This window comes from Leucopleurus acutus, assembly GCF_964270905.1.
Source record: "Leucopleurus acutus genome assembly, chromosome: 6".
Taxonomy (NCBI): Eukaryota; Metazoa; Chordata; class Mammalia; order Artiodactyla; family Delphinidae; genus Leucopleurus; species Leucopleurus acutus.
The window spans coordinates 99,684,474-99,710,887 of NC_139149.1; the positions used below are offsets into that span (position 1 = coordinate 99,684,474).

General features: G+C 52.6%; 1 protein-coding gene across 1 annotated transcript; it reads left to right on the forward strand.

Annotated features, from left to right (window-relative positions):
* On the forward strand, positions 1-26,413 carry VIL1 (villin 1). The gene is made up of 20 exons (XM_082840658.1): positions 1-63; positions 4,922-5,007; positions 5,340-5,414; positions 6,352-6,548; positions 7,947-8,055; positions 8,229-8,339; positions 10,135-10,337; positions 10,452-10,530; positions 10,753-10,851; positions 11,598-11,751; positions 12,319-12,419; positions 12,511-12,648; positions 13,249-13,407; positions 14,413-14,592; positions 15,178-15,323; positions 15,981-16,125; positions 16,557-16,745; positions 18,300-18,368; positions 19,846-19,986; positions 25,489-26,413. The coding sequence occupies exons 2-20, from the start codon at positions 4,933-4,935 to the stop codon at positions 25,600-25,602; spliced, it is 2,484 nt and encodes an 827-aa protein (XP_082696784.1). The 5' UTR covers positions 1-63; positions 4,922-4,932; the 3' UTR covers positions 25,603-26,413.
* The last annotated feature ends 1 nt before the right edge of the window (position 26,414 follows it).

A 26,414-nucleotide genomic window follows, 5' to 3' on the forward strand; every position in this document is an offset into this window, starting at 1 on the left:
CCTCCAGCCAGCCCGCCACAGCTCCCTGAGATCTCCCAGGTGGCAGCTGCGTCCTCCAGACAGGTAAGGCCACCCTGTGGGGACACACGGGACCACAGCTGGTGGGAGAGGACAGAACGGGGTCCCCTGCTCCTGGCGGGTAGCCTGGGGCCTCCTGCAGCTCCTTGGCGCGGGTGTGAGGGAGAGGCTTCGCTCTCTGCAGAGTCTGGAGAGGGCAGGGTGTGGCTTCCTGGGCCTCCCGGGAAGGATTGTGCAGCTTCACCCCAGATAACTGCTCTTTCCGACCCCCACTTGCCTCCAGTCCCCACCCCGCCTCAGGTGTCACCCATCCCCGCCCGACTGCGGGGATATCCCGACTGAGGAGTATCTGGGGACTTCTAGATGTAAAACCCTCCAGTCCTGGGCAAACCGGGACTAGCTGGCCACCCTGACCTCACTCTCCCCCAACCCCGCGCCCACTGTCTCTTTGCTCATTTCTTCCTCATCTGAAATGGTTTCTTTCTCTGCGTCCCCATTCCCTTGACACTCCTGGGACCTCAGGGCTCTCGTCTCCTGGATACTAGGGTGTGAACAACAGCCCTCAGGGATTGAATGGGCAAAGGCAGAGAGGCGGCAGGGGACTGGGGGCAACAGGACCCTGGGCCCTGGTCCAGGCTCGGCCACCCTCGCATGCACCTCTGCCCCATCTCTCCTCCACCAGGACCCGTCCCCTCAGCCTCACCAGGCACTGTGGCTCCATTCAGCTAAAATGGGGTGGGGGGAGGTGGGAGCCAAGTCCAGGTCAGGATCTTGGGATGTACTGACCACCCGCTTCCCAGGAAGCCTGTTCAGGCTCAGGGCGAGGCAGAGTGAGCAGGCTGGGGGCTGGGATATGTCCACTTCCTCTGCTCTCACGGGCCTAACAAAGCAGGAGGGTGTCCTTTGTTTGGGAACTGCCACATCCCTGTCCCGCTGAGAACTGCATGACTAAGAATGAAGAGCAGTGACAGCACTCTGGGGCTCTCTGGAGCCCCAACTCTGAGGACAACAAGGGAGCAGTTACTAAAGGAAAGATGGGACCTGGGCGCAGCAGGAGCCCTAACTCCCTCCACAGTCCCAAGATGGGCCATTCCTTCTATTCTGCAGTTCAGTCTTTCAGCTTCAAGAGTATTTACTGAGCACCTACTATGTGCTAGGATCTGGGGGCTACAGACAAATGTGTCTTGGTCCTTGACCTTGGGGACCTCAGACTTATAAACAGATCCTCTCATCATCATGTGGTCAGGGGTCCAAGAGAGGCATCCGGCCAGGGGTCTAGTCTAGCTTGAGGATTCCAGGAAGGTGTCTTGGAAGAAATGAGACCTAAATTGCGTCAAGAAGAGCATGTGAGTGTTGGCCAAGTGAAGACAGGTGGCGAGGGCACTGGAAAAGAAAACTAAAGGAGAAAGGAGGGACGTGAGGGGAGGGTGAGAAGCAGCATAGGTGGGTGGGGGGTGGCCAGGGCCAGTGAACAGTGTGGTGTTACTAGAAGCAGAGAGAGGTGGGGGGGTGTTGGGCGCAGACTGGAGAGGCGTTCAGGTGGACAGAAGGGCCAGAGAGGGAGGGGTCCGGGCTGCTGCACCAATGGATGGCTTTGGAGTCTGGGAGTGTTGGTGCCCTTCCTCGAGGTGGGGACAGAGGAGAGAGGGGACCAGGAGTGAGGAGGGAGCCAGTGAATTTAAGGTGAGAGAGAAGACATCACATATCCAAACCCAGGGCTGTGCTGTTGGCATTGGGGCAGCATGGGACCCATATTCCTCCCAGCAGCTCAGGAGAGACTGGAGGCTGGGGAGGACCAGGGGGGCGGGCCAGAGGTCTCTGCCCTGACCAACGTTGACAGGCCAGGAGCAGTTGGCAGGTGCCCTTGGAACATGAGTCCCCCTCTCGGGGCTGCCCTCCCCAGAATGCCCTTCCTCACCCCTTCCCTACCCCTTCCCTGTTCAAGCTGCTGGAGGTCCCCAGTCCTGATTTTTCTCTAGGGAGGGAGAGCCCCAGCTTTTTCAAGCCCCTGCTTGCCAGAGTCTCCACTGCTTTGATGGACAAGAAGAGCCTCATCTTGTCTACCCTCTATTCCTCTTGCTGTTTCCTCCTAGACTCAGAGCATGTCTCTGTGGGACTTTAAATATTTATTTAGTTAGTTAGTTGCACCGGGTCTTGGTTGCAGCAGGCGGGCTCCTTAGTTGTGGCTCCCGGGCTCCTTAGTTGTAGCACGCGAACTCTTAGTTGCGGCATGCATGTGGAATCTAGCTCCCTGACCAGGGATCTAACCCAGGCCCCCTGCGTTGGGAGCACAGAGTCTTATCCATTGCACCACCAGGGAAGTCCCCCTGGTGGGACTTTAGAGATCACCTAGTTGTCGACCGCCCACCTCATAGATGAAGAAACACAGCCATGTCTGTACAGCTAGTGAGGGTCAGTCTGTTTTGGTGAAAATAGGGATGTTGACGAAGGTGGTGACTGAAATAAAACAGAAAACATTTTCCTCCTTTGTACCCAAATTGGTTCAACTGAACCAGGAGTCCTGGGAGCCCTGGGGTCTCTGTGGGTTGAGAAATACCTCATGGAAGAGGCCCTGGCCGACAGGAACATCAGACAGGACCCAGGCACAAGGGGCTCCTACATGTGCAGTGCTGGCTGTTGGCAGGTGGCCCTGATCTGCTGGAGGGGGCGCTAATCAAAGGCTGGGCAGGGAGACCTTGCCCCTAGATTCCACAATGCCAGGGAGAGGGGGTCACCCTTCAGGACTCGGAAGAAGGAGTCTACCAGCAGTAAAAGACCAGGTCATTGTTCCAAGGGGTGACTCAGACTCAGGTGCAAGGAGAGATTAAATAGATTCCAGCTGTCAGTGCACGGAGGTGGGGGCCACATGACCTTTCATTTATATTCACTGATTCAAGAAGCATTCATGGAGGGCAACTCCATGCAGGACTGGGTGGTAGGTTCCGTGGGGAATGGGGTGGCCTCCAGCCTGGGAGGGAGGGGCAGGAAACCAGGGACAAAAATAACTGGGGACAAGTGGCTCTCCTCCTTAGCTCATCAGAATCACTGGGGAGTTTTAAAAGCACCTATGCCCCGCCTCCCAAAAGGCAGAAAATAAAGTACCTAAGACTGGGCTCCACCCAGGCCTAATTAAATTAGAATCCCTGGGGATATGGATACATCCTAAGCATCGGAGCATCAGTGTTGTTTAAAATCTCCCTAGGGAGAACGGAGCGAGAAGCGTGCTTCTCAGGGACGAGACTGGCTTGCCAGCGCACGGATTCTTCTGAACTAACTAAGATGTGCAATGCAGGGGGCGAACGTCCCGGTGTTTTTTTGTTGTTGTTGTTTAGGTTCTAATTCATCCCCTCTCCGATCCTGATTACTGTACTCAGTAGATTTAGATGGCATGGACTTGAAATAAAGCACCTTTGTGTTTAAAAAAAAAAAGCTCCCTAGGTGATTCTGATGAGCAGCTGGAGTGGAGAACACAGCTACAGGTCAAAGGAATAGAGCCACAACAGATACCATCAAAGAAGATTGGGGAGAGATTTCTTGCTGCTCAGTGGGTGGTGGGTGGTTCCCATTGGAAGGATTCACTCATTCATTCATCCATCCATCCACTCAATCACTTTAACCCACACACCCAACCAACCACCCGACTACCCGCCCATTCATCCATCTGCCCACGCACCCACTCGGCAAAGTGTCAGCGGTGCTACATGCTGGTGATACGGTACCGAACAAACAGACACGGTCCCACCCCGTTTTGTGTGGGCTACCCGAACAGTAACTGCGGGGCGTCTGGAGCTAGCAAGAAACAGGAAACTGCTGCATACACTTTTCTTTTCTTGTGGTAAAATACACAGAACATAAGATTTACCATCTTAACCACTTTAAAACATACAATTCAGTGACATTCAACACATTCACGATGCTGCACAACCACTACCACTGTCTAGTTCCGGAATGTTCTCATCATCCCAGATGGAAAGTCCACACCCACTAGGAGTCGCTCCCCCTTCCTCCCTTCCTCCCAGCCCCTGACAACCACTGATCGCTCGCTGTCTCTATGGACTTGCCTGTTCTGGACATTTCATATAAATTCAATCATACAGAACTGGGCCTTTGTGCCTGACTTTTTTCACTGGGCCTAAAGTATTCAAGGTTCATCCACGTCGTAGTGTGTATCCTTTTTTTTCAGCTGAATACCATTCCATTGTGTGGATAGACCACCTTTCGTTGATCTGTTCATATGGACGTTTGGATTGTTTCCACCTTTTGGCTATTGTGAATAGAGCAGCTATGAATTTCATGTACAGGTTTTTGTTTGAACACCTGTTTTGTTCAGTTCTTTTGGGTGTGTGCTGTTTGGGGCTAGATCAAGAAAGAAGGCCTTGACTGCCAGGCTAAGGAGTAGGGGGAGACTTTTTGCAGCAGGCGATGCGGGCAGGTATTTAAACAAGAATGACAAGATCAGAGCTGGGTGAGAAGGCTGGAGGATGGGCCCCTGGCCAGTCAGGGCCCAGGGTGGGGAACCTCCGCCAGGTCCCTGAGCCCTGGCCTCGGGGCACTGTCAGGCTGGGCTGGAAGAGCGGCACTGAAACCGACACAAGCCCAGGCCTTCTTTTTTTTTTTTTTTTTTTTTTTTTAATATTTATTTATTTATTTTTGGCTGCGTTGGATCTTCGTTGTGGTGCGTGGGCTTCTCCTTGCGGTGGCTTCTCTTGTTGCAGAGCACGGGCTCTAGGCACATGGGCTTCAGTAGTTGTGGCTCATGGGCTTAGTTGCTCCGCAGTATGTGGGATCTTCCCAGACCAGAGCTTGAACCCGTGTGCCCAGCATTGGCAGGCGGATTCTTAACCGCTGCGCCACCAGGGAAGCCCCCGTGTCCTCTTCTTACTCTGACACCACTTCTCCCCAGGCTCATCCACCATGACCAAACTGAGCACCCAGGTCAAAGGCTCCCTCAACGTCACCACGCCCGGGGTACAGATATGGAGGATAGAGGTGAGGACCTGCCTGGGCACAAAGGGCACAAAGGACTGGGATGGACCAAGGGAAGGGAGAGCCCTGGGATTACTGACTGTCCTCCACCCTGCCCTGCTGGCATGCGAGCCCCTGGTGCCTGTCCCCAAGTGCCATCCCCACCCCCTCCTCAGGCATCGGGCACATCCTCTTGCTCCTTTTCCTCCCCATCCTCCTCACATCCATTCACCTTGTCAGTTTCCTCATGCCCTCTTCCTCCTGGCCTTCCTTTCCTAACTCTCCATTTGGTTAAGGGAGGCAGGGAAGCTGGGGGTCCTCGGTGGTTGACGCTCTGACCTCCCTTCCCTCCCTAGGCCATGCAGATGGTGCCTGTTCCTTCCAGCACCTTCGGCAGCTTCTTCGATGGTGACTGCTACATAGTCCTGGCTGTGAGTGGGGGATGGGCAGGGGAGGGGGCTGAGCAGAGAGCAAAGCTCACAGTAGCAACACAGAGGAAATTTGAGGCTGGGGGCAATGGGAACTGCCGCCTAACTTCACCCCAGGACAACATTCACTGGGTGTTCCCAGCCTAGAGGTAGCTCTGCAGGGTCAGAGATGTAAGAGGCTCTCCCTGCCCTTGGGCTGTGAGCTCCCAGCTGGGGTGACCATCTGTGGATTTACAGTCTTGGGGGATCTTCTGAACTGGTGGGATGTCACCCTACCTTGAGCCCATGTTCCCAAAATCCGTAGTCAACTTCATTTCCCCTTCTCGGTTTCTTCCACATCCTGTATTGTTAACGCATTTGTACTTTTCCTTATATTGATTCACTTTTAAAATTTAAATCCATTTATTTAAAAACTTAATATCATTATCATGAATGGAACACAGTGTCCCGTGTCACAAACAGAAAGTAGCTATAAAATATTTCCATAATCAGGGACTTCCCTGTCGGTCCAGTGGTTAAGACTCCGCGCTTTCACTGCAGGCGGCGTGGGTTCGATCCCTGATCTGGGAACTAAGATCCTGCATGCCCGGTGGTGTGGCCAAAAAAAAAAATTCCATAATCATTTCATTGTATACCACGCAATCACCTCTCAGACCTCTGATGGTCTGTGCACATCACTTTGGGAAATGCTGTGGTCCAACCAAGTTATTTCCAAGGTGGGATGAGGAAGGCCTGGGTCGGGGAAGCCACTTGCCCCATGTCTCAGAGAGCCTGACAGAACTGGGGCCACGATGCCGGGCTGCTGACCACCAGTCCCATGAACTTCCCCCATGCCAAGCTCCGCTGTGGCCCAGGCCCCAAGAGCTTGTGAAGCAGGGAGGCAGGGAGAGGGCTGTGGGAGCCCAGGGCCTCAGGTACACTGGACACGCCCTCTCCCTAGATCCACAAGACAGGCAGCAACCTGTCCTATGACATTCATTACTGGATCGGCCGGGACTCGTCCCAGGATGAGCAAGGGGCAGCTGCCATCTACACCACACAGATGGATGACTTTCTGAAGGGCCGGGCTGTCCAGCACCGCGAGGTCCAGGGCAACGAGAGCGAGACCTTCCGAGGCTACTTCAAGCAGGGCATTGTGTACGGAGGGGCGCGCTACAGCCTTGGGAATGGAATCAGGGCTGGGGAGGGACACCAAGGCTGGGGGGCAGACCTGGGGCTGGAAAGGGAGACTGAGGCTGTGGGGAGAGCCCATGAGAGAAATTTTTGTTCACCTTCCTAATCTTCCACCCCCATTTCTGCTGCTTCCCTGTCCTTGGTCTTCATCTCTCTGAGTGTGTCGTTGGCTGCCCCGAGGCCATTCTGAAATTCTGTAACTCTGCATACCATGAATTTTTGTAAATCAACCCCTATTTGAATGTCCTGGAGAGCTCAGCACCAAAGGAGGCCCTCCAGGGCATCATATCAAGTCTCCCCACTGGCCAATGAGCATATGACTGCTCCTTCTTTCTCTAAAGAAACCTTTCACACTAAAATCCAGATTTCCAGCTTTTCTTGAAAAATCTGAAGTTCTGACCTCCCGGCTTTTCCCATGGAAACACACGGTCAGGAGCCAAGTTGCTACTGACCTGTAGGATAGGCCAGGATTTCTCCAGTTAGCCAGTCCCCACCCTTCCCTTTTGTCTTGCTCTCCTTCTTTCTATACTCACAGCATCAGTCCACTCCTTTGAGCACTTGAGGTGGTACCTCTCCTGGCTTAAGTCTGCTTGGGCTGCCATAGCAAGATACAAAAACTACAAAAACCAAAAAATAGACTGGGTGGCTTAAACAAAAGAAATTAGTTTTCTCACAGTTCTAGAAGTTGGAAAGTCCAAGATGAAGGTGTCAGCTGATTTGATTGCTGGTGAGGGCTCTCTCCCTCGTTTGCAGATGGCCACCCTCTCACTGTGTCCTCACATGATGGAGTGTGAGCAAGCTCTCTAGTGTCACTTCTTATAAGGGCACTAATCCGATCATGAAGTTCCCACCCTTATGACCTCACCTAGACCTCATCAAATCTATTACATCCCAAAGGCTCTGTCTCCAAATACCGTCACATGGAGGGCTAGGGCTTCAACATATGAGTTGGGAGGGGACACAATTCAGTCCATAGCATCTCCCCTCTTTCCTTCACTTCAGTCCCCTGTCCTTAGAGTCCTATCTGGTCCTTCCACATTACCACATTACCATGCACCCATCTTCGCAGGACTCTCAACAGGGCAAAGACTAGGGTGAGGTGAGCGAGGCATCTAGGGTACAAACTCCAAAGAGGCACTCACTGCCAGGGTCATGCAAATTGAGGCAATAGACCGACCTTGCATGACACAGAGAGTGAGTGCCTCCTTGGAGTTTGTGCCCGAGGTGCCTCATGCACCTCCCTAGTCCCAGCCCCAGCCCTCAAATGGCCCCTGTGGCAACCAGGTACCCAAGATCTGGGAGGACGAGGACCTATCACACCTCCCAGCCCACTCCCTTGGGTCAGTTCACCTCTCTTCACAGGATCCGGAAAGGGGGTGTGGCTTCTGGCATGAAACAAGTGGAGACCAACTCCTATGACATCCAGCGGCTGCTACATGTCAAGGGCAAGAGGAATGTGGTGGCCAGAGAGGTGGGCATCAACCAGGGCCCTGGGCGTGGCCTCCTCTCCCCGCTCCCAGCCTGGGTGGAAAGCAGAGGCTGAGGAGGGGTGAGGGGCAGAGAAGGGGTGGGGAAAAGATGATGGGTGATGGGGGTGACGGATGGGGTCTGAGTGGGGTCTGCGCTTGCCCCATGGCTCTCCAGGTAGAGATGTCCTGGAAGAGTTTCAACCGTGGGGATGTTTTCCTCCTGGACCTCGGGAAGCTTATCATCCAGTGGAACGGGCCAGAGAGTAACCGCATGGAGAGACTCAGGGTAACCCTGCTGGTGCACCACCCCTCCCCACAAATCCCACCCTGCCCCGACCTGCTCCTGCACCCAGCACCCAGCCTCCCTCCCAGTCAAACTTGCCAGACCGCTGCCACACCCCAAGCAGCCCCCATTTCCCCAGGCGTCTCTGCCCTGACTGTCCAGGTTACTGTGTTTGAAGGTGGATCTGAGTCTTCATGTGTATGGGGAGAGCTATGCATGTTGGAGTTCACGTGTTTGTACCCTGGCTGACCCACTCAGGCCTAATGAGTCCCTGCTGTGTGGCAGACGCTGTGCCAAGCATTGGGCATCTGGTGGTGAATGAAATGGGCAGCACCCTGCCCTGGCTCTGGCCTCCAGCTGGCTGTCCAGTGGGGAAGACAGACATGGAGGGCAATATTGGAGAAGTGAGGGGTGGGGAGTGCGGCGCTGGGGGTTCTGAGAGTTCTAAGAAGGCTTCTGGAGGGAGGCAGGAGAGAAGTGGCTGGCAGGGAACCTCCTAGCTCAGCCAGAGCACAAAATGAGGGCTTTGGGGGGCTTGGAGCAGAGGGTGGGTGGGTCTCATAGGACATGTTATGTGGTCAGAAGTCTGTGTCAGAGGGTTGAGTTTTGTTCTGAGTGTCCGGGAGGCCGTTGAAGGTCACCCTGACTTTTTATTTTTTTGCGGTACGCGGGCCTGTCACTGTTGTGGCCTCTCCCGTTGCGGAGCACAGGCTCCGGACGCACAGGCTCAGCGGTCATGGCTCACGGGCCCAGCCACTCCGCGGCATGTGGGATCTTCCCAGACCGGGGTACGAACCCGTGTCCCCTGCATTGGCAGGCGGACCCTCAACCACTGCGCCACCAAGGAAGCCCCACCCTGACTTTTGAGAAGCGAGATTGGGTGGAGGGTTTGAGGGCACACAGGGAGCCCCTCTGGCTGTCTGGGTGAGGAGCATGGCTGGGAAGGTGGAATCACGGGACTTGCATGTCAGATTGGGGGTGACGAGAGAGGGGCGAGGCAGACGTCAAAGGATGTGCTTTCTGTGGGGATGGATGGAGTCCCACTTCCTGAGATGGGAAGATCAAGAAGCAACAGAGTTGGGGAGAAAATCAAGAGTTCTGTTTGGGACATCTTAAAATGGGGCTATCATGGGAGTTGGAGAAATAGGATGAAAACAGAGGGCTGGGCAGGAGACAGATATGGACCTGAGTGCAGAAGCCTTGGGACTGGGAGAGAGGGCCTGGAGGGGAGTGGAGAGAGAAGGGGACCTGGGTGGAAAGGCCAGTAACTGAGTAGTAGATGTTGGGCAGAGGAGGGTAAGCCAGCCCTGTGTGTGAGTGTGTGTTTGGACATCTGTGTGAGCACGTGAGAGACTGCTGTGTGTGTGTGAGTGTGGATGTTTGGGCGTATGTGTGAGCGCACACATGAGCCTCTGTGTGTGTGTGTGTGTGTGTGTGTGTGTGTGTGCATGGCTTTGGGGCAAAGAGCCTGGGACTGTGATCTTCAGGGCTCGCCTCTCACGCAAAACTGTGAAGTAAAATCACAAATTTCAAACCATGTCAAAAACGAAGGCCCAGCAAGTCCCCTCCGGACCCTCTCCTGCCCAAGAGGAAACCTGCTCTTCCTGGGGTTTTTGCCTGGTTTCCTCACATGCACCTAAAAAGCCTGGTCCCCCATCAAAAGGGAAGGGCCAGGCAGGTGCCTCCCCCTTGGGGCTGCTGTAGGGGGCTGGGCTCTCCAGGTGTGGTTTGGGGTGGCAGACACTGCCCTGTCCCCTGCCCCCCGCCAGCCTTCACGGGTCCCGGGGCCTCCCTGCAGGGAATGACCCTGGCCAAGGAGATCCGAGACCAGGAGCGGGGTGGACGCACCTACGTGGGCATAGTGGACGGGGAGGACGAGAAGGCCTCGCCGCAGTTGATGGAGATCATGAACCACGTGCTGGGCCAGCGGAAGGAGCTGAAGGCCGCCATGCCTGACACGGTGGTGGAGCCGGCACTCAAGGCCGCCCTCAAGTTGTACCAGTGAGTGCCCGGCTGCCTCTGGGCTCCTCTGGACCCCGGGGGAATTCCTGGGGGAGGATTCCCCAGGCGAGGGCCCGGGACCCCCCTTGTCTATGCCGCACTTTTGTCCTGCAGTGTGTCTGACTCAGGGGGAAACGTGGTGGTCAGAGAAGTCGCCACATGGCCGCTCACACAGGACCTGCTCAGTCACGAGGTGAGAGGGTCTGGAGGCCACCCCCAGACCCAACTCCCATCACCCCCCTGCCTGCCGCCTGCCCACTCTCCCCCAAGTAGGAGCGGCGCCAGGGGCCTGGGGCGGCTGTGGAGGAGAGGGTGGCGTGTGAGGGAAGGTGACCTCGTGTGCCTGCCGCTCCCCCAGCCCAGCACCGAGGGCGCCCTCAGGCTCTCACCCTGCGTCCTTCTCTCCCGCCTCCAGGACTGTTACATCTTGGACCAGGGGGGTCTGAAGGTCTACGTGTGGAAGGGGAAGAATGCCAATGCCCAGCAGAAGAGGGAAGCCATGAGCCAGGCACTGGTGGGCCTGGGCATCAGGGAGGAGAACTTGGAGGAGAAGGCAGAGAAGCCGACTCCAGCAGGGAGAGGGCAGCGGGGTCAGGGCCAGGCACAGCCCCAGGCAGAGGCCAGGGAAGGCTCCGAGACTGATTTAGCTCCAGGGGGTGTGGGTATCTGCTCTGCAGCCATCTTGGCAGGTCTCTGCACGCTGCATAGCCAACCACCCGGCAACCTGGGGGTCTCTGCAGAATGCGGGCTCCCACCTCCAGCTTGGCTGGGACAAGGGAGGGAGAAATGGAGGCTGGCCTTCCTACAGATGGGGGTTGGGTCAGCATGGGGCTGAGGCCAAGTCAGAGTTTGGGGTCCCTGTAGGAGTTAGAGTCAGTAATTCTAACTGGCTTGGGGTCAGTGTTGGATTGGGGGTGGGGTTCAAGGTTGGAGATGGAGACTGGGATCAGGTTTGGGTCAGATTTGACCTTGGGGTTGGGGTCAGAAGTGGGTTTTGAGGTTAGTAGTGGATTCAGGGTTGAGGTCAGAGCTAGGTTGGAGGTGGTGTCGAGTTTGGAGTCTGGTCTGGCCTTGGGGTGGGGGTCAGAGCAGGGTTAGGTTTGGGGTCAGCTTGGGACTGTGGTAAGATTCTGGTTTGGGCTTGGGACCGGGGTAGATCAGTGGTTGGGTCTGGGTGGGGTTAGAGCCAGGCTTTGGCTTTCACTAGGGGGTGGGGACTGGGGGAGGGACACAGGCCCAGCCACCCCCTTCTCTTCCCAGAACTTTATCAAGGCGAAGCAGTACCCACCAAGCACGCAGGTGGTGGTGCAGAATGATGGGGCCGAGTCAGCCGTCTTTCAGCAGCTCTTCCAGAAGTGGACAGTGCCCAACCGGGCCTCAGGCCTGGGCAAAACCCATGCCGTGGGCTCCGTGGGTGAGGGTTGGCCCGAGGCAGGGTGGGACCAGAAGCCGGGAGCGGGGCCCAGAGAGCACAGACCTGTCTCCTGCCCTCCTTCCTGAACACGCCTCTTGCATGTGCACTTTCACCCTGGCTCTGGACTCCCCAGGTGGGGTGGGGACACAAAGGGACTTGGAGAAACTCAAGAGTTGTCACAAAAAGGGAGCTGAGAACAGTCTGACTTTCATTTGGAGTGGGGTTGGGTCTCCCTGGAACCCAGAAAACTTTAGTCTCCCGGACAATATTTGCTGAGGGCAAGCTCCATGCCAGGCACCTGGGGGAGGAGAAAAGGGTTGTCCTTTCTCTGGCTGCTCTGGGAGGCCCCAGTGAAGCATAAGCCTTACTGGAGGGAGATATGGTTCTGTGTTATAACTCTGCCACTCTCTAGCTGCATGACCTTGGGTCAGCTACTGAATCTCTCTAACCTCAGTTTCCTCATCTGTAAAATGGGTCTAAGAATTGTAGCTTCCGCTCAGGGCTGTTGTGAGAACCTGGGGGAACTCAGCTGGTGACACTGGGTATCGTGATTCCCCCTCACTCCAGCTAGGGTGGAACAGGTGAAGTTTGATGCCACGTCCATGCACGTCCAGCCTCAGGTGGCTGCCCAGCAGAAGATGGTCGACGATGGGAGTGGGGAGGTGCAGGTATGGTGAGGGAGGAGGGTGGCCCGGGATGGGTGGGGAGGGGTTGGCCGAGCCTGTCCTGGACCTCACACTAGCCTGGTACCCGCCCCAGGTATGGCGCATTGAGGACCTAGAGCTGGTGCCTGTGGATTCCAAGTGGCTCGGCCACTTCTATGGGGGCGACTGCTACCTGCTGCTCTACACCTACCTCATTGGCGAGAAGAAGCACTACCTGCTCTACATCTGGCAGGTCAAGCCCCACCCCACCCTGTCCAGAGCAGAGCCAGCTCAGCTCCCCCTCCACTATACCCAGGCCAAGTGGCCATTGCGCCTGAATTGAATACCTCTGGTGATGGGGATTTTCACCCCTTTTCTATCTTGGAACTGCTTTGGCTGTGAGATCCCACTGACACTGAGTATCCCCACTCACAACGCTTTCCCCTTTTGATTCTCTGAGTCTCTCTTCCAACTCCCATTCCCTTCATCTGCTCTGACTGTGGGTTTCTATGTCCAGATGTGAGGGAGCAGGGAGATGCTTGGGTGCTGGGGTTGAGTGGTGTGCTAGCCATGGTGTTTCCCTGAGAAAGGCGCAGTAAGCGGGAGAGGAGGTTTGGGGTCAAGGCGGGTCAAGGGTGGACTGGGGCTGGAAAGAGATTAAGTGTGGGGCTGGGATCAGAACTGAGGTCTGGGTCAGGTGGGGATTTGGGCTGTGTCCGGGGTGGGGCTTGGTGGGGAAGACAGTTGGTTTGGGGCTGGGCAGAATTGGGGATGGAGTTGTGGCTAAGGCTGGGGACGGAGTCAGAATCGGAGGCTGTCCTCATCCTACCCTTTCCATCCTGCTCATCCCCAGGGCAGCCAGGCCAGCCAGGATGAAATCACAGCCTCGGCCTATCAAGCGGTCATCCTGGACCAGCAGTACAACAATGAACCAGTCCAGATCCTGGTCCCGATGGGCAAGGAGTCACCTCACCTCATGTCCATCTTCAAAGGACGCATGGTGGTCTACCAGGTGTGGCTGCTGGACCGGGGTGCCTGGCAGTACCGGCAGCTGAGGCGGGGTGGGCCTCCAGGCGATGGGGAAGGGGACGTGGGGTGGGTGCGGGGCTAGGGTGAAGCCCATTCTCCCTAGGAGAGGACTGTTTGAGGCTCCATCATCTATGTCGAATGGTAATAGAAACAGCAATTCAGTATTTTTAAAAATCCGTTTGATAAACACTTAGCACATAACATACAAGTACTGTTTCTCTCTACACCCCTACTCCTTGGGCCCTCTCCATGAAAAAAGAAGTTATTGTGGCTGGATCTGCCTAACGATGGACCCGTCTAAAATGCACTGGCGCCTTCTGACATAATGAAATAGCCGTCTCTTGCATTCCTTTAAGCAATAATTTGGTTATTGAGCACTAACTAAGCATACAGCCCTCTGCAAAGCGCCAAGGGGGAGAAAAATGCCATGCTAATGCTGTTCACCATCTTGCTGGGCAACCAGTGAACCAACAGGCCAAGGCACTGTGTGCTTAAATGCCAGAAATATGTTACATTCAAAGGGGAGCATGCATACAGTAATCAGGGAATAAGCATAGAGTCCATGATGGAAAGGGGGTTTGGAGGAGGTCTTGACATTGGGCTCAGAGTTGAAGAGCTCAGCAGAGGTAAGACGAGGGCATGCGATGCAGGGGCACAGCCAGGACAAAGGCCCAGAGGAAGGGCGCCATGGGGAACAGTGAGAAACTGGCCAAGCTACATGGAGGGTTTGGAGAGAGCTGAGAGTGACTCTGGAAAGGAAGTCTCCACCTTCAACCTCAAGGGCCGCGCTGAAAGCTGGGCTCTAGTCTGTAAGCCGGATGAAGGTTTCAGGCAGGCAAGCACCCGTGACCAAAGCAATGTTTTGGAAAGACTATAGTCTGGTGATGGTGTAGAGGACCAGGAGGGGCAGCAGACCCACCCAACCTCTGTCACCCCTCTAATCCTCCATCACCTTTACTAAGTTACTCCTGCCCCTCTCTCCCTGCAGGGAGGCACCTCTCGGGCTAGCAGCGTGGAGCCTGTGCCCTCCACACAGCTGTTCCAGGTCCGGGGGGCCAGCACCAACAACACTAAGGCCTTTGAGGTCCCAGCCCGGGCCGCCTCCCTCAACTCCAATGACGTCTTCATCCTCAAGACCCAGTCTTGCTGCTACCTGTGGTGTGGGAAGGTGTGTGCAGGGTCCAGCGGCCTCCCCCTCCCCGCGTGCGTCTTGGCGGTCCCCCAGCCTCAGAGCAGCCTCCCCGTGTGGGTCAGGGCAGGGGCCTCTGGCCGGGTAGGTCCCGCTCTCAGGTCTCCCTGATGCCTCTAGCCCTGCCTCGCTCCTTCGCGGCGCTGGGTCTGGCCATCCTGAATCTCCGCCTCTGTGTCCGAGTAGGTCTCTCTCATTCCGTTTGTCTCTGGACACCCATGTCTGTCCCCATGTTGCTCTGTCTTAATGTCTTGGGCTCTCTCACTCTCCCCGCGCCTGTAGCTGCCTCCGCATTTATCTCTGTCAGGAGGACTCAGTCTCTTGGAGACTTCCTCCTGCCCAGTAGGAGTGCAGACTCTCTTGTCTCCTCTGCCATCCTTTGGAGCATCAAGGACAGAGGAGAGGTTGGGAGAACTGCCCCTGCCTGGGCCGTGTGCGTGGGCCCCTGATCCAGGAGATCCTCCCAGACCTGGGAGCTCTGGGCCAGTGAATGTGGTGGAAGGAGGGGGAGGCGTGGCACTGGATATGGGCTCCCCCAGCACAGCTGACCCCCCCTTTTCCCAGGGCTGTAGTGGGGACGAGCGGGAAATGGCCAAGATGGTTGCTGACACCATCTCCCGGACCGAGAAACAAGTGGTGGTGGAAGGGCAGGAGCCGGCCAACTTCTGGATGGCCCTGGGCGGGAAGGCCCCCTATGCCAGCACCAAGAGGTAACTCCCAGGTCCCTCGACCGCCAGCTCACTTTGCAAGGCTGGAGAGCCTCCCGGCATCTCCACCCGCATGGCCCAGAGCCTGCAGCAGGTATGGATTGAGAACTCTGTGTGCCAGGCTCTCAGGGCTGCCAGGTGAGTAAGGGGCAGCCCAGGCCCTTGGAGCCTCTCAGGCACTGGGGCTGTGCCTGTGCTGCTTACCATGGAATGTCGGGGGCCTGGTGGGGGTATTTCCACAGCCATAGGAGGCAGCTCAAAGAGAGGGGCAGGGCTATAGGTGTGCCCTTTGGGAAGAAGATGCCAGGGTCCCAGCAGCTCCTGTCCTTCCATGCTGCCACAGGACCCAGATGCTGAGGAACACAAGCTGTAAACCCTCTTTTTCTAAAGAAGGTCCATGATCCACTATTCCCCAGTTCAAAAGCAAAAGGGCATGTACTACAGTAGCAGCAGGAGGAATAGAGGGAAGATATCGGGAAGAACTTCCTAACAGGACTATAGAAGAGCCACTGAAATGTATGTCCTGGAAGATTGGTGGGAATTTCTCCCTTGGAGAGCTCCTGGACTCTTGGGAGGACACGGGAACTTTTGTGTGATCAGAAGAAAGAGCCTTTTCCTAGGAGACAGGCTTTCCAATGTGATCTCCTCTCCACCTTGCAGGCTGCAGGAGGAAACCCTGGTGATCACTCCTCGGCTCTTTGAATGTTCCAACCAGACCGGGCGCTTCCTGGCCACAGAGATCCCTGACTTCAATCAGGATGACTTGGAAGAGGATGATGTGTTCCTGCTAGATGTCTGGGACCAGGTAGGTTTGAGGCCTGGGGACCTCCCTTCCCACCACCTCAGTCCCCAGAGCCAAGAAGTAGTGGCTTTAGGGATGGGTAAGGTTTGACATTTTCTTGGCTCCCAGATACGTTCTCCCTGGGAGTGGTGTTATGAGCCCAAGAAAGAAGAAGGCAAGTAGAGAGGAACATGCCTGGAGGGACTGCAGGGCAGGATGTATTCTTCTCCCAAAGTCCAGTTCATTTCATGAGGCAGAGGAATGTTTTTGAGGGTCTTAGGCTCTGGAGAGGCTGGGAGTCACACATCTGCAGAATATCTAAGTAGAGGGCATCTGTCCAACCTCCATTTTCAAGGCCTGATGGGGCCTGCCCAAGGCCAGGGGCCACTTCTGTACATCTGAGCCTGGGGGAGCTGAGGGAGGACAGGAAGGACCGACTCTGGGATGCTCCACAGGTCTTTTTCTGGATTGGAAAGAATGCCAATGAGGCCGAGAAGAAAGCCGCAGCCACCACGGTGCAGGAATATCTCAAGACCCACCCCAGCGGCCGGGACCTGGAGACCCCCATCATTGTGGTGAAGCAAGGACACGAGCCCCCCACATTCACGGGCTGGTTCCTGGCTTGGGATCCCTTCAAGTGGAGTGTGAGTGTCCCCAGCCCACCTGCTCCTTCCAGCCCAGTGCATCCTTCATGGCATACCGAGGGCAGGGTGGACTCCTGGCTTTTCTGTTCATTGTGATGGACGACCTGTGATATACCTGTCAAGGGGTTTGAGGAGACTTAGAATAAACAGTAAGGCTGCAGCAAGACCATTAAGGCCCCTGGTGAGGGAGAAGAAAGGAAATCTATCAAAAACCTAGGCTAATGACAGTGTCTTGCTGTGCACTAGATTTAGCTCGAAGCTCTTGGACATTATTGGTAAGAGCTATACTGATTATTTAAATGTAAATTAATTAAAATTTGCATTTAAATTGATTAAAGAATTGATTTCTTTAAAGTTAAAGAATTGATTTCTCACTAAATTAATGAATTAAAGAATTAAAATTAAGGAACTGATTTCTCAATAGTCACATGTGGCGGGTGGGTACCATATTGGACAGCACAGAAAAAGAACATTTCCATCATCATTGCAGAAACGTCCAGGGTACAGCATTGGTGGGTCCTCTGAACATGTCAGTTCTAAAGGAAAGTGTCTAAAGACGGATGTCTCCTGGCACTAAATTCTAAGCAAAATGGGTCCTATACGTGGTCCTTACCTGAGGGACAGTGAATCAGATTTCCACAGGATTTTCTAAACTGGTCTCAGATAGAAGTAGAGGGCAGCTCCTCAAAACGGAACCCTAGTGAATGTTCTCTGAAGGACGGAGGAAGGCTAAGGTAGAATGAATGTTGGCCTGGTGGCTTTGGGTACTTGAAATTGACACAACAGATGAGATTAGGGAAACAAAGCTTAGATTAATTTCCTCAAATGTGTTTAAACAAATTCAGTGTTTGATGAGCTAAGTTTAGTCTTGATGATGGATTCAAACAAATCCCAAGGCGGCACACCTAGATGCCAGAACTTCTCAAATCCAGGTCAGTGTCCCAAGTCAACACCGCTGGCAGGTCTTCCCCCACCTCAAGTCTGTGTGGCGTCTCTCTCAGACTCATTCATTCACTCACTCAGTCATTTATTCATTCACTCATTCATTCAGTCAGCAGAACTGGAGCTCATAAGGCACCATGCTTGCTGCCAGGCCCTGGGGATGTGGAGATGGGGTTCCCCATGGAGCCAAGGTCCTCTCTACTCCCTTCACTCCTCCACGGTAGGGTCCCCTCCAGGCTCTGAGAGGAGCCCCTCCAGGGTTCTCCAGGACCCCTCAGGCCCCCAGAGCCTACACAGTGTGGGCAGGGGTCTCAAGACTGTGTGCAGCTGCTTAGACCCCGAGAGTGGGGAAAAATCGTACTTTCCATCCCCATGTTGGGCCAAGCAGGGCAGATAGCCCCCTGCCCCAGCCTGTTACCTGTCAGCCCTTCGTGCTCATCCTTACCATCCAACCTCCTTTTTCAGGGACGTCCTCCAGCCTCCCCCTGAGCTCCCTCATCTCCTTCTCACCCCCAGGCCCTAGGCCAGTCTTCATTCAAAGCCTGAAGGAAAATGTTCTTCCATCTCCTCTGCTGTGACCGAGGTCTAATTTGTTACTTACTTTACATGCAGAACACCAAATCCTATGAGGCCCTGAAGGCGGAGCTTGGAAACTCTGGGAACTGGGGCCAGATCACTGCTGTGAGTACGGGGCAGTTGGCGGTGGCCATTGACAATGGTCAGACCCGTGAGAGCTGAGAAAACTCCCCGGAAGATGCCAGGGTCCTCTGCTTCCTTTCCATTGTTCCCTCCCACTTCTCCTAGAAGTTCTTCTTGCTGTTTAACTTCAATGCCTCTAGCTGTTTTGTCTCCTCCATTCCCTAGTGAAATGGTTCCCAAATTTCATCATGCTTAAGAGTCTGGGTGATGGGGAACTAGGGGATGGGGGAAGCTTATTAAAATGCAGATTCCAAGGTCCCACTTCCTGAAATTCTGGTTTGTAGAGTTGGGCTGAGACCCAGTAATATGTGTATTTTTCACAAAGGGCCCAGGTAATTCGAGGCAGTTAGTCCGCAGATCACACTTGGGGAAATAGTGATTTCTCTACTGTCATCACCCTGGGGATCCCTTCTCTGGGTAGAATAACCTTTTCCTTCGATGTTTCAGTTAGTTCATGGAAATGTGTTCCGCCTACAGGCCTAGGATGTGGAAATATGAAATCAAAGAAGTTCACAGGCCTGTAGGGGAAACAAGACCAAGCAGACTCTGCAGAAGTGTGTCCAGAGCATGAGAGCAATTTCCCAAGCATGCTGGGTTATCAGCAGATAACACGTGTGGCCCCTCAGCCTCACCCGCAGGCTGGGAACCCTGTGGCACTCAATAAACCCTTCTTGGTTGACGAATGGTGCAGGCGGGAAAGCATAGATAGATAGGTCAAGGCTAAGTGAATTTACGGATGACGGTTTCACAACAGATAAGAGAAAGAGGGCCATAAATGTCCACGGTAGACCTCGAACATTAGGGTAGCCATGGAGGAGTTCATAAGTCATAGAACAAAACAGTCATCTTACACCAACTGGCTTTGGCTGAATACAATCCACCAAGCTTTAGCTCATGGGTCCTGTCCAAAGTGCCATGTTTTTATGAGTGTGTGTGTATGTGCATGTGGACAGTGGGAGGCACGGGTCATGGAAGCCTTCTTCTTCTTTTTTTTTTTTTTTTGGCCACACTGCAAGGCTTATGGGATCTTAGTTCCCTGACCAGGGATTGAACCCAGGCTCTTGGCAGTGAAAGCGCCGAGTCCTAACAATTGGACCGCCAGGGAATTCCCATGGAGGGCTTCTTTTTTTTTTTTTTTTTGCAGTACGCAGGCCTCTCGCTGTTGTGGCCTCTCCCGTTGCGGAGCACAGGCTCCAGACACGCAGGCTCAGCGGCCATGGCTCACGGGCCCAGCCGGTCCGCGGCATGTGGGATCTTCCCGGACTGGGGCACGAACCCGCGTCCCCTGCATTGGCCACCAGGGAAGCCCCCATGGAGGGCTTCTTTTTTTTTTTTTTTTTTCCATGGAGGGCTTCTTGAAGGAGGTCCCCTAGGGTCAGTGTTGACTTCAGAGAAAAAGGCAGCCTGGGAGGCAGCCACAAACCAGCTGAACTAACAGTGTTCTCCTTTTCTTCCCTAGGAGATCACAAACCCTAAACTAGACGTGTTCAACGCTAACATCAATATCAATTCTGGGCCTCTACCCATCTTTCCCCTGGAGCAGCTGGCGAACAAGCCTGTGGAGGAGCTTCCCGAGGGCGTGGATCCCAGCAGGAGGGAGGTGGGTCAGACTCTGAGAAGGAGGACGAATCTGATTTAGCGAGAGATTTCCTCCTGAAAGGTGAACAGGAATTATTCAGGCAGAGTGGCTTACTCTTGGAGAAGGGAACAGTATACACGAAGCCCAGAAGTAGGAAGTAAACACAGCTCAGGTGAAAGGATGAGGCGGCCAGAGCGGTGGGGTGTGTGGAGCTGGGGAGGGGTGGCTGACAGGGGGGCAGGGGACTGGGCAGTGCCTTCTACTCCAGGCTAGGGGTGGGCGGTGTCCATTCTAAAAGTCAAGGGGAACCATCGTGGTGAAGCAGGGGAGTGGCAGTCAGGTTTACGCCTTTCAAAGACCACTCTAGTTGCTCAGTGAAGAATGGACTGGAAGGTGGCCAAAGCAGCGGCCACAAGTCAGGCTGAGAGGCAGACGGGGGCCTGGAATAGATGGTGGCAGGTGGAGATGGGGGTGGGTGGAGGGAAGGAGAAGGTTTAGGGAAATATTTCGGAGGTTAAGTCAACGACACTTGGTAACGACCGGATAAAGGTTGTGAGAGGGGAAAGTTGTGTCATTTTCTGAGATAAAAATCCTGGGTCGGACGCAGCTTAGAAGGGGACAGTCATGAGTTTAGTGGCAGCCATGTCGTTTGCAGCACCCAGGAGACATCCTGGTTGAAATACATGTTTGGTATTTGGGCTGGCAATTCAGGGGAGCACCGGGGAGGAGACTCATTGGCACAGGGTCCATCAGGTAGCTGCAGCTGCTGTCTGTGTGGACCACTTGTGGGAGAGAGTTTGGCAAGAAGGGCTTGTTTAAAAAACACATTTCTGGACTTCCCTGGTGGTCCAGTGGTTAAGACTTTGTGCTTCCACTGCACGGGGCACGAGTTTGATCCCTGGTGAGGGAAGTTCCGCATGCCATGCGGTGAGGCCAAAAAGAAGAAGAAAACAAAACCCACATTTCTAGTGTTCATTCCCACTTCATGAAGTCTAAAATAGACTGCAAATCTAGCCTGAGAGGGTACTGAGAGAAGAGAAAATTTACTCTGTGTGTAATAAACCATAAAGAAGTCTTAGAGATAAATTAATGAATCTACAGAAGTAACATGACTATTTTCTCCAGGAACATCTGTTATGGGTTTGGGCCTATATATGCATAAGTGTATTGTTTCCAGAACATTGCATCCTGCCCGTCACCTTTAGAACCCTTTTATGCATTCTCTCCCACATCCACCCATGTGTCCTCACTGTAAAATTGGGATGATCCCAATATCATATAATATTATTATTCATAATAATGTTACAAATATTATTATTTGCCCAGCCCCTGGTACATAGGAAGTGCTCTATACTTGTAGGCTGTTATTAGCATTGTTTGTCCTGCACCTGAGAAAACTCAGACCCACAGCGGGGAAGTGACTTGCCTAATGTGATGTAAGTAGTCAGTAGCAAAGTCAGAGCAAGAATCAGGTCTTCTGAGTCCCGCTGTTACTGTCATATCATGTAACACAGAAAAAGTATTTCTAAAGGGAAGGGCAGCCAACATTATTGAACTAGGTGATTAAAAGGGGGCTAAATATTGACAATATATTTTGTTGGTAAGGCTGTGGAGAAACATATATTATTCTGTTGGTGTGAGGGCAGAATGTTACAACCCCTGTAGAGGGGAATTGTGCAATATCTAACAAAGTTAAATATGCATTTACCTATTTTAAAACATGGAAGCTAAGTAGATCACTAATTTTGAATATAACAAACAGAATCAAGACAACCCTGCCATGGTAGAAGCAGTCTAAAAAGTCTTAGATTCTGGGCTTCCCTGGTGGCGCAGTAGTTGAGAGTCCGCCTGCCGATGCAGGGGACACGGGTTTGTGCCCTGGTCTGGGAGGATCCCACATGCCGCGGAGCGGCTGGGCCCGTGAGCCATGGCCACTGAGCCTGCGCGTCCGGAGCCTGTGCTCCGCAACGGGAGAGGCCACAACAGTGAGAGGCCCGCGTACCGCAAAAAAAAAAAAAGTCTTAGAATCTTTTTAAAAAATCAGTTGCTGCTGATTTCTTTTTTAAATTGTGGGAGTAGGGTGGATTCTTGCAGCAGAGCTGTGGGCTCCATGCCAAGTGGGGAGAGTGGACAAGCTCTCTGGCTGCTCCAGACATAGAGGCAGTAGCCATGGGGTAATCTGTTTGAGTACCAATGAGTAAACCACAGAGAGGCGGATGTGGGCATGGGTGAGGCCAGTAATCAGCTGGTAGGACCGCAGGGTTCAAGAACAGGACCAGTGGAAAGATACGAGTCCACTGGGATGGGCAGTCCCTGCCCTCTAGCCTGGGGGTCAGAGTCCAAAAGTCTCAACCAAGCTGCGGAGCCAGCTTGGGTGGGACAGAGAGAGGGCACCTAAAGCACTTGCAGACCATCAAGGCCACAGCTGTGAGGGACCTTCTTCCAAAACAAGGTGCTCCACTGCCCTGCCTGGGGGAGTGGGGAGGCCTCCCAGGAGCCTTGAGCCAAAAATGCCCAGAGGTGGGATGACAGGTTAGAAAACTGGGGCTTCAGATACACCTGAGCTTGAAATCCATATACATGTGTTTACCAAGAAGCTGTTCGGTTCAGGGCTCTCTGAGGGAGTCACAAAAGCATTCTCCAGGGCAATCCTACATAGCAGAACAGTCCAGATTGAAAAGAAACCCGTTGCTCTCACCCTGACTCTGTCCCCTTCTGGTGCCTGGGGAGCAGAGATGGAGGTGGGAGATGCTCTTTTCTAACAATTTGAATTTGGGGTTCTTACTTGAGTATGCCTTGAGGATACTGGCCAGCTCCCAGAAGTTTTACTACTGTATCATGTTTGAACTGGGAGCAGAGGTCATTTCAGTCTTATGGCTGAAGAGAACCAAGGTCTAGAAAGGTGACTCCCAGTCATGATTTTCAAACCAAGAGTGAAAAGGTAGAATTTCGCTGTCTAATCCTCTAGATTATCCACAGGATGAGAGAAGCTGGTACATGTCATTTACCCAAATATTTTGTTTTCCACTCAATAGCTAGGCAAAATTTGACTCTAAATTTGTTTCGTGGCTTTCCTACCTTCTTTTCTTAGCATCTTTCCCCTCACCTCAGTTGTACCCCTGCTGCTACCTGCCACCATCTCTAAACAAAACCTGTTCCCACAAAATAATGGCTGATGCATTCACAGTGGAATATAGAAGCCTGGTGAGGTTAACCAGGAACATGTTGCCTTTTAACTAGGAACAAACCTAGAAGCCAAGAGAGATGAAGATAACTATAATGGTAAAATTCAGTCACCTGTGAGCACAGTAGTATTACTTTGCCGGTCTGGGAGGGAACGATGACCTTTACAGGATCCCTGAAATCACTCAGGAAAGGGGGTGAGTGTGGTGCTGTGGAGCATGTATTGGGATCAGATGACCTTAACTTTCTTTTTTCCCCCTTTTTTTAAAATTATGGTGAAATATACATAATATAAAATTTACCATCTTAGCCATTTTTAAGTGTACAGCTCAGTGGCATTAACAAACACATTCACATTGTGCAACCATCAACCCTGCCCATCTCCAGAACTTTTTCATCTTCCCAAACTGAAACTCTGCACCCATTAAACAACTCCCCCATCACCACTCCTCCCCCAGCCCCTGGCACCCACCATTCTGCTTTCTGTCTCTATGGGTTTGGCTCCTCTAGGAACTGCATGTGAGTGGGCTCATACAGCATGTGTCTTTATGTGATGGGCTTATTTCACTCAGCACAGTATCCTCAAGGTTCATCCATGTTGTAGCAGGTGTCAGAATTTCCTTCTTTTTTAAGGTTGAATAATGTTCTGTTGTATTTATATACCACTTTTTGCTTATCTATTCATCTGTCAATGAACATTTGGGTTACCTCCACATTTTAGCCATTGGGAATAATGCTGCTATGAACATGGGTGTACAAATCTCTCTTCAAGATCCTGCTTTCAATTCCTTTGGGTATATACAGAGAAGCAGATTGCTGGGTCATATGGTAATTCTTGAGGCATACCATACCGTTTTCCATAGTGGTTCCCAGCAATGCTCAAGGGTTCCAGTTTCTCTACATTCCTGCCAACACTACCGTTTTGTTTTTGTTTCGTAATAGCCATCCTAGTAACCATGAAGTAGTACCTCATTGCAGTTTTGGTTTTTGTTTCCCTAATGATTAGTGATGTTGAGTGTCTTTGCATGTGCTTATTGGCCATCTGTATGTTGTCTTTGGAGAAATGTCTAATTAAGTCCTTGCCCATTAAAAAAAAAATTTATTTATTTTTGGCTGCATCATCAGAAAATAGTTGCAAGTCATCAGATATATGACTTGCAACTATTTTCTTCCATCTGTGTGTAGTCTTTTTTTTTCCCCAGGCATGTTTGTTTATTTATTTATTTATTTGCTGCACTGCACGCCATGTGGGATCCTGGTTCCCCAACCAGGGATCGAACCCGTGCCCCATGCGTTGGGAGCGCAGAGTCTTAACCACTGGACGAGCAGGGAAGTCCCTGTGTGTCGTCTTTTGATGCATAAAATTTAATTTTCATGAAGTCCACTTTTTTTTTCTTTTGTTGTCTGTGCCTTTGGAGTCACAATCTAAGAAATCACTTCCAAATTCAATGTCATGAAGCTTTTTTTTTAAAAAATAAATTTAGTTACTGGGCTTCCCTGGTGGCGCAGTGGTTCAGAGTCTGCCTGCCGATGCAGGGAACACGGGTTTGTGCCCCGGTCCGGGAAGATCCCACATGCCGCGGAGCGGCTGGGCCCGTGAGCCATGGCTGCTGAGCCTGCGCATCCGGAGCCTGTGCTCCGCAACGGGAGAGGCCACAACAGTGAGAGGCCCGCGTATCGCAAAAACAAAAAAAATTTAGTTATTTATTTTTGGCTGCGTTGGGTCTTCGTTGCTGCATGCAGGCTTTCTCTAGTTGCGGCCAGCGGGGGCTATTCTTCGTTGTGGTGCGCGAGCTTCTCATTGTGGTGGCCTCTCCTGTTGTGGAGCACAGGCTCTAGGCGCGCGGGCTTCAGTAGTTGTGGCTCTCGGGCTCAGTAGTTGTGGCACATGGGCTTAGTTGCTCCACGGCATGTGGTATCTTCCTGGACCAGGGCTCGAACCTGTGTCCCCTGCACTGGCAGGCAGATTCTCAACCACCAGAGAAGCCCTCTCCCATTTTTATAGAGAGGAAAACTAAGACCTAGAAAGAGAAGCAACATTTTAACCAAGCTAAGTCAAATGTGGTAATTCTTATTTCAGGGTTAGTGTGAACTTGACCCTGGTCAAAAGAAAAGGAGCTCTATCTGCCTCATGTTGTTACCGTCCTTTTCCATTATGTTCCAAATTCAGGGATCAAATCTCTTGGACCTCAAAATGCCACCTCCCCGCTTCCCATCCCTTTCCTGGCTCTCACATTGACTGTTACTGCTCATTTGATTTCTGTACACACCTATATGACTCAACAAGTCAAACTCTGGCAAGAATGTGACCTTTGCCCTCTGGTTCCTCTCCTCTTCTAGGAGCACCTGTCTGTTGAGGATTTCACCAAGGCCTTGGGGATGACTCCTGCTGCCTTCTCTGCTCTGCCTCGATGGAAACAACAAAACCTCAAGAAAGAAAAAGGACTATTTTGAGAAGCAAGGGTAGCTGTGGTTTAAAGCAGTACCCTACCCCGTTTGGAGAGCTTCATTTTATTATTACTGGTATTAGTCCTATATTAATGGAAGTGAAAATTTACAGTTGTACCTGTGAGCAGCAGTCTGTGGCAATGCCAATTCTGTTTAGTAATCTACCTATTCCTCCAGAAAGATGACTCCTCCATAAGGAGACTGTGGTGCCAATTTCAGCTCTGAAGGTGGTTGCATTTTTTTATCCTGGGTGTTGCATTACTTTTAAACCACCCTGTTCTAGAGCTTTCCCTTCTTAGAAGAGCAGCCCAACACTTCATGGAAGAACCTTCCCTAGGCTTTTATCGTGACTCATTTTTAATTATGGCAGGTGGGCTTAAGCATTTTGCAGTTTTGTATCTTTCCGAGAGCAATGGCTTTTCCTTTTCACATATACTTTTCTTACTGCCTTCCTCAGGTGATGTTAAAGGGGACCCATTCTTTGAAAGAGCTGAATGGCCCAGGTGATGGCCCTATTTAGGAGGTTTCAAAATACTCACTAACCAGTACCCAGCGAGAGCAACATACCCACTAGGCCTAGGCTTGAGGCCTAACAGCAAGTATGAAATGCAAATGCTATTTCACCCCCCTCTCTGGTACTCTTAATAATAAGGCAAAGGAAGAGCACAGTTAAGGCCCATGCTGGGTTTAAAACTGTTATCCAGAACCTCTGCAAAGCTTCACAGCTCCTCAGATGAAATCCACCGGAGGCTGGTGCTGACTCAGCCATACCTGGTTTCCCATCTCATTCCCTTTAAGGTGTAACAGTGCGCTTGAAA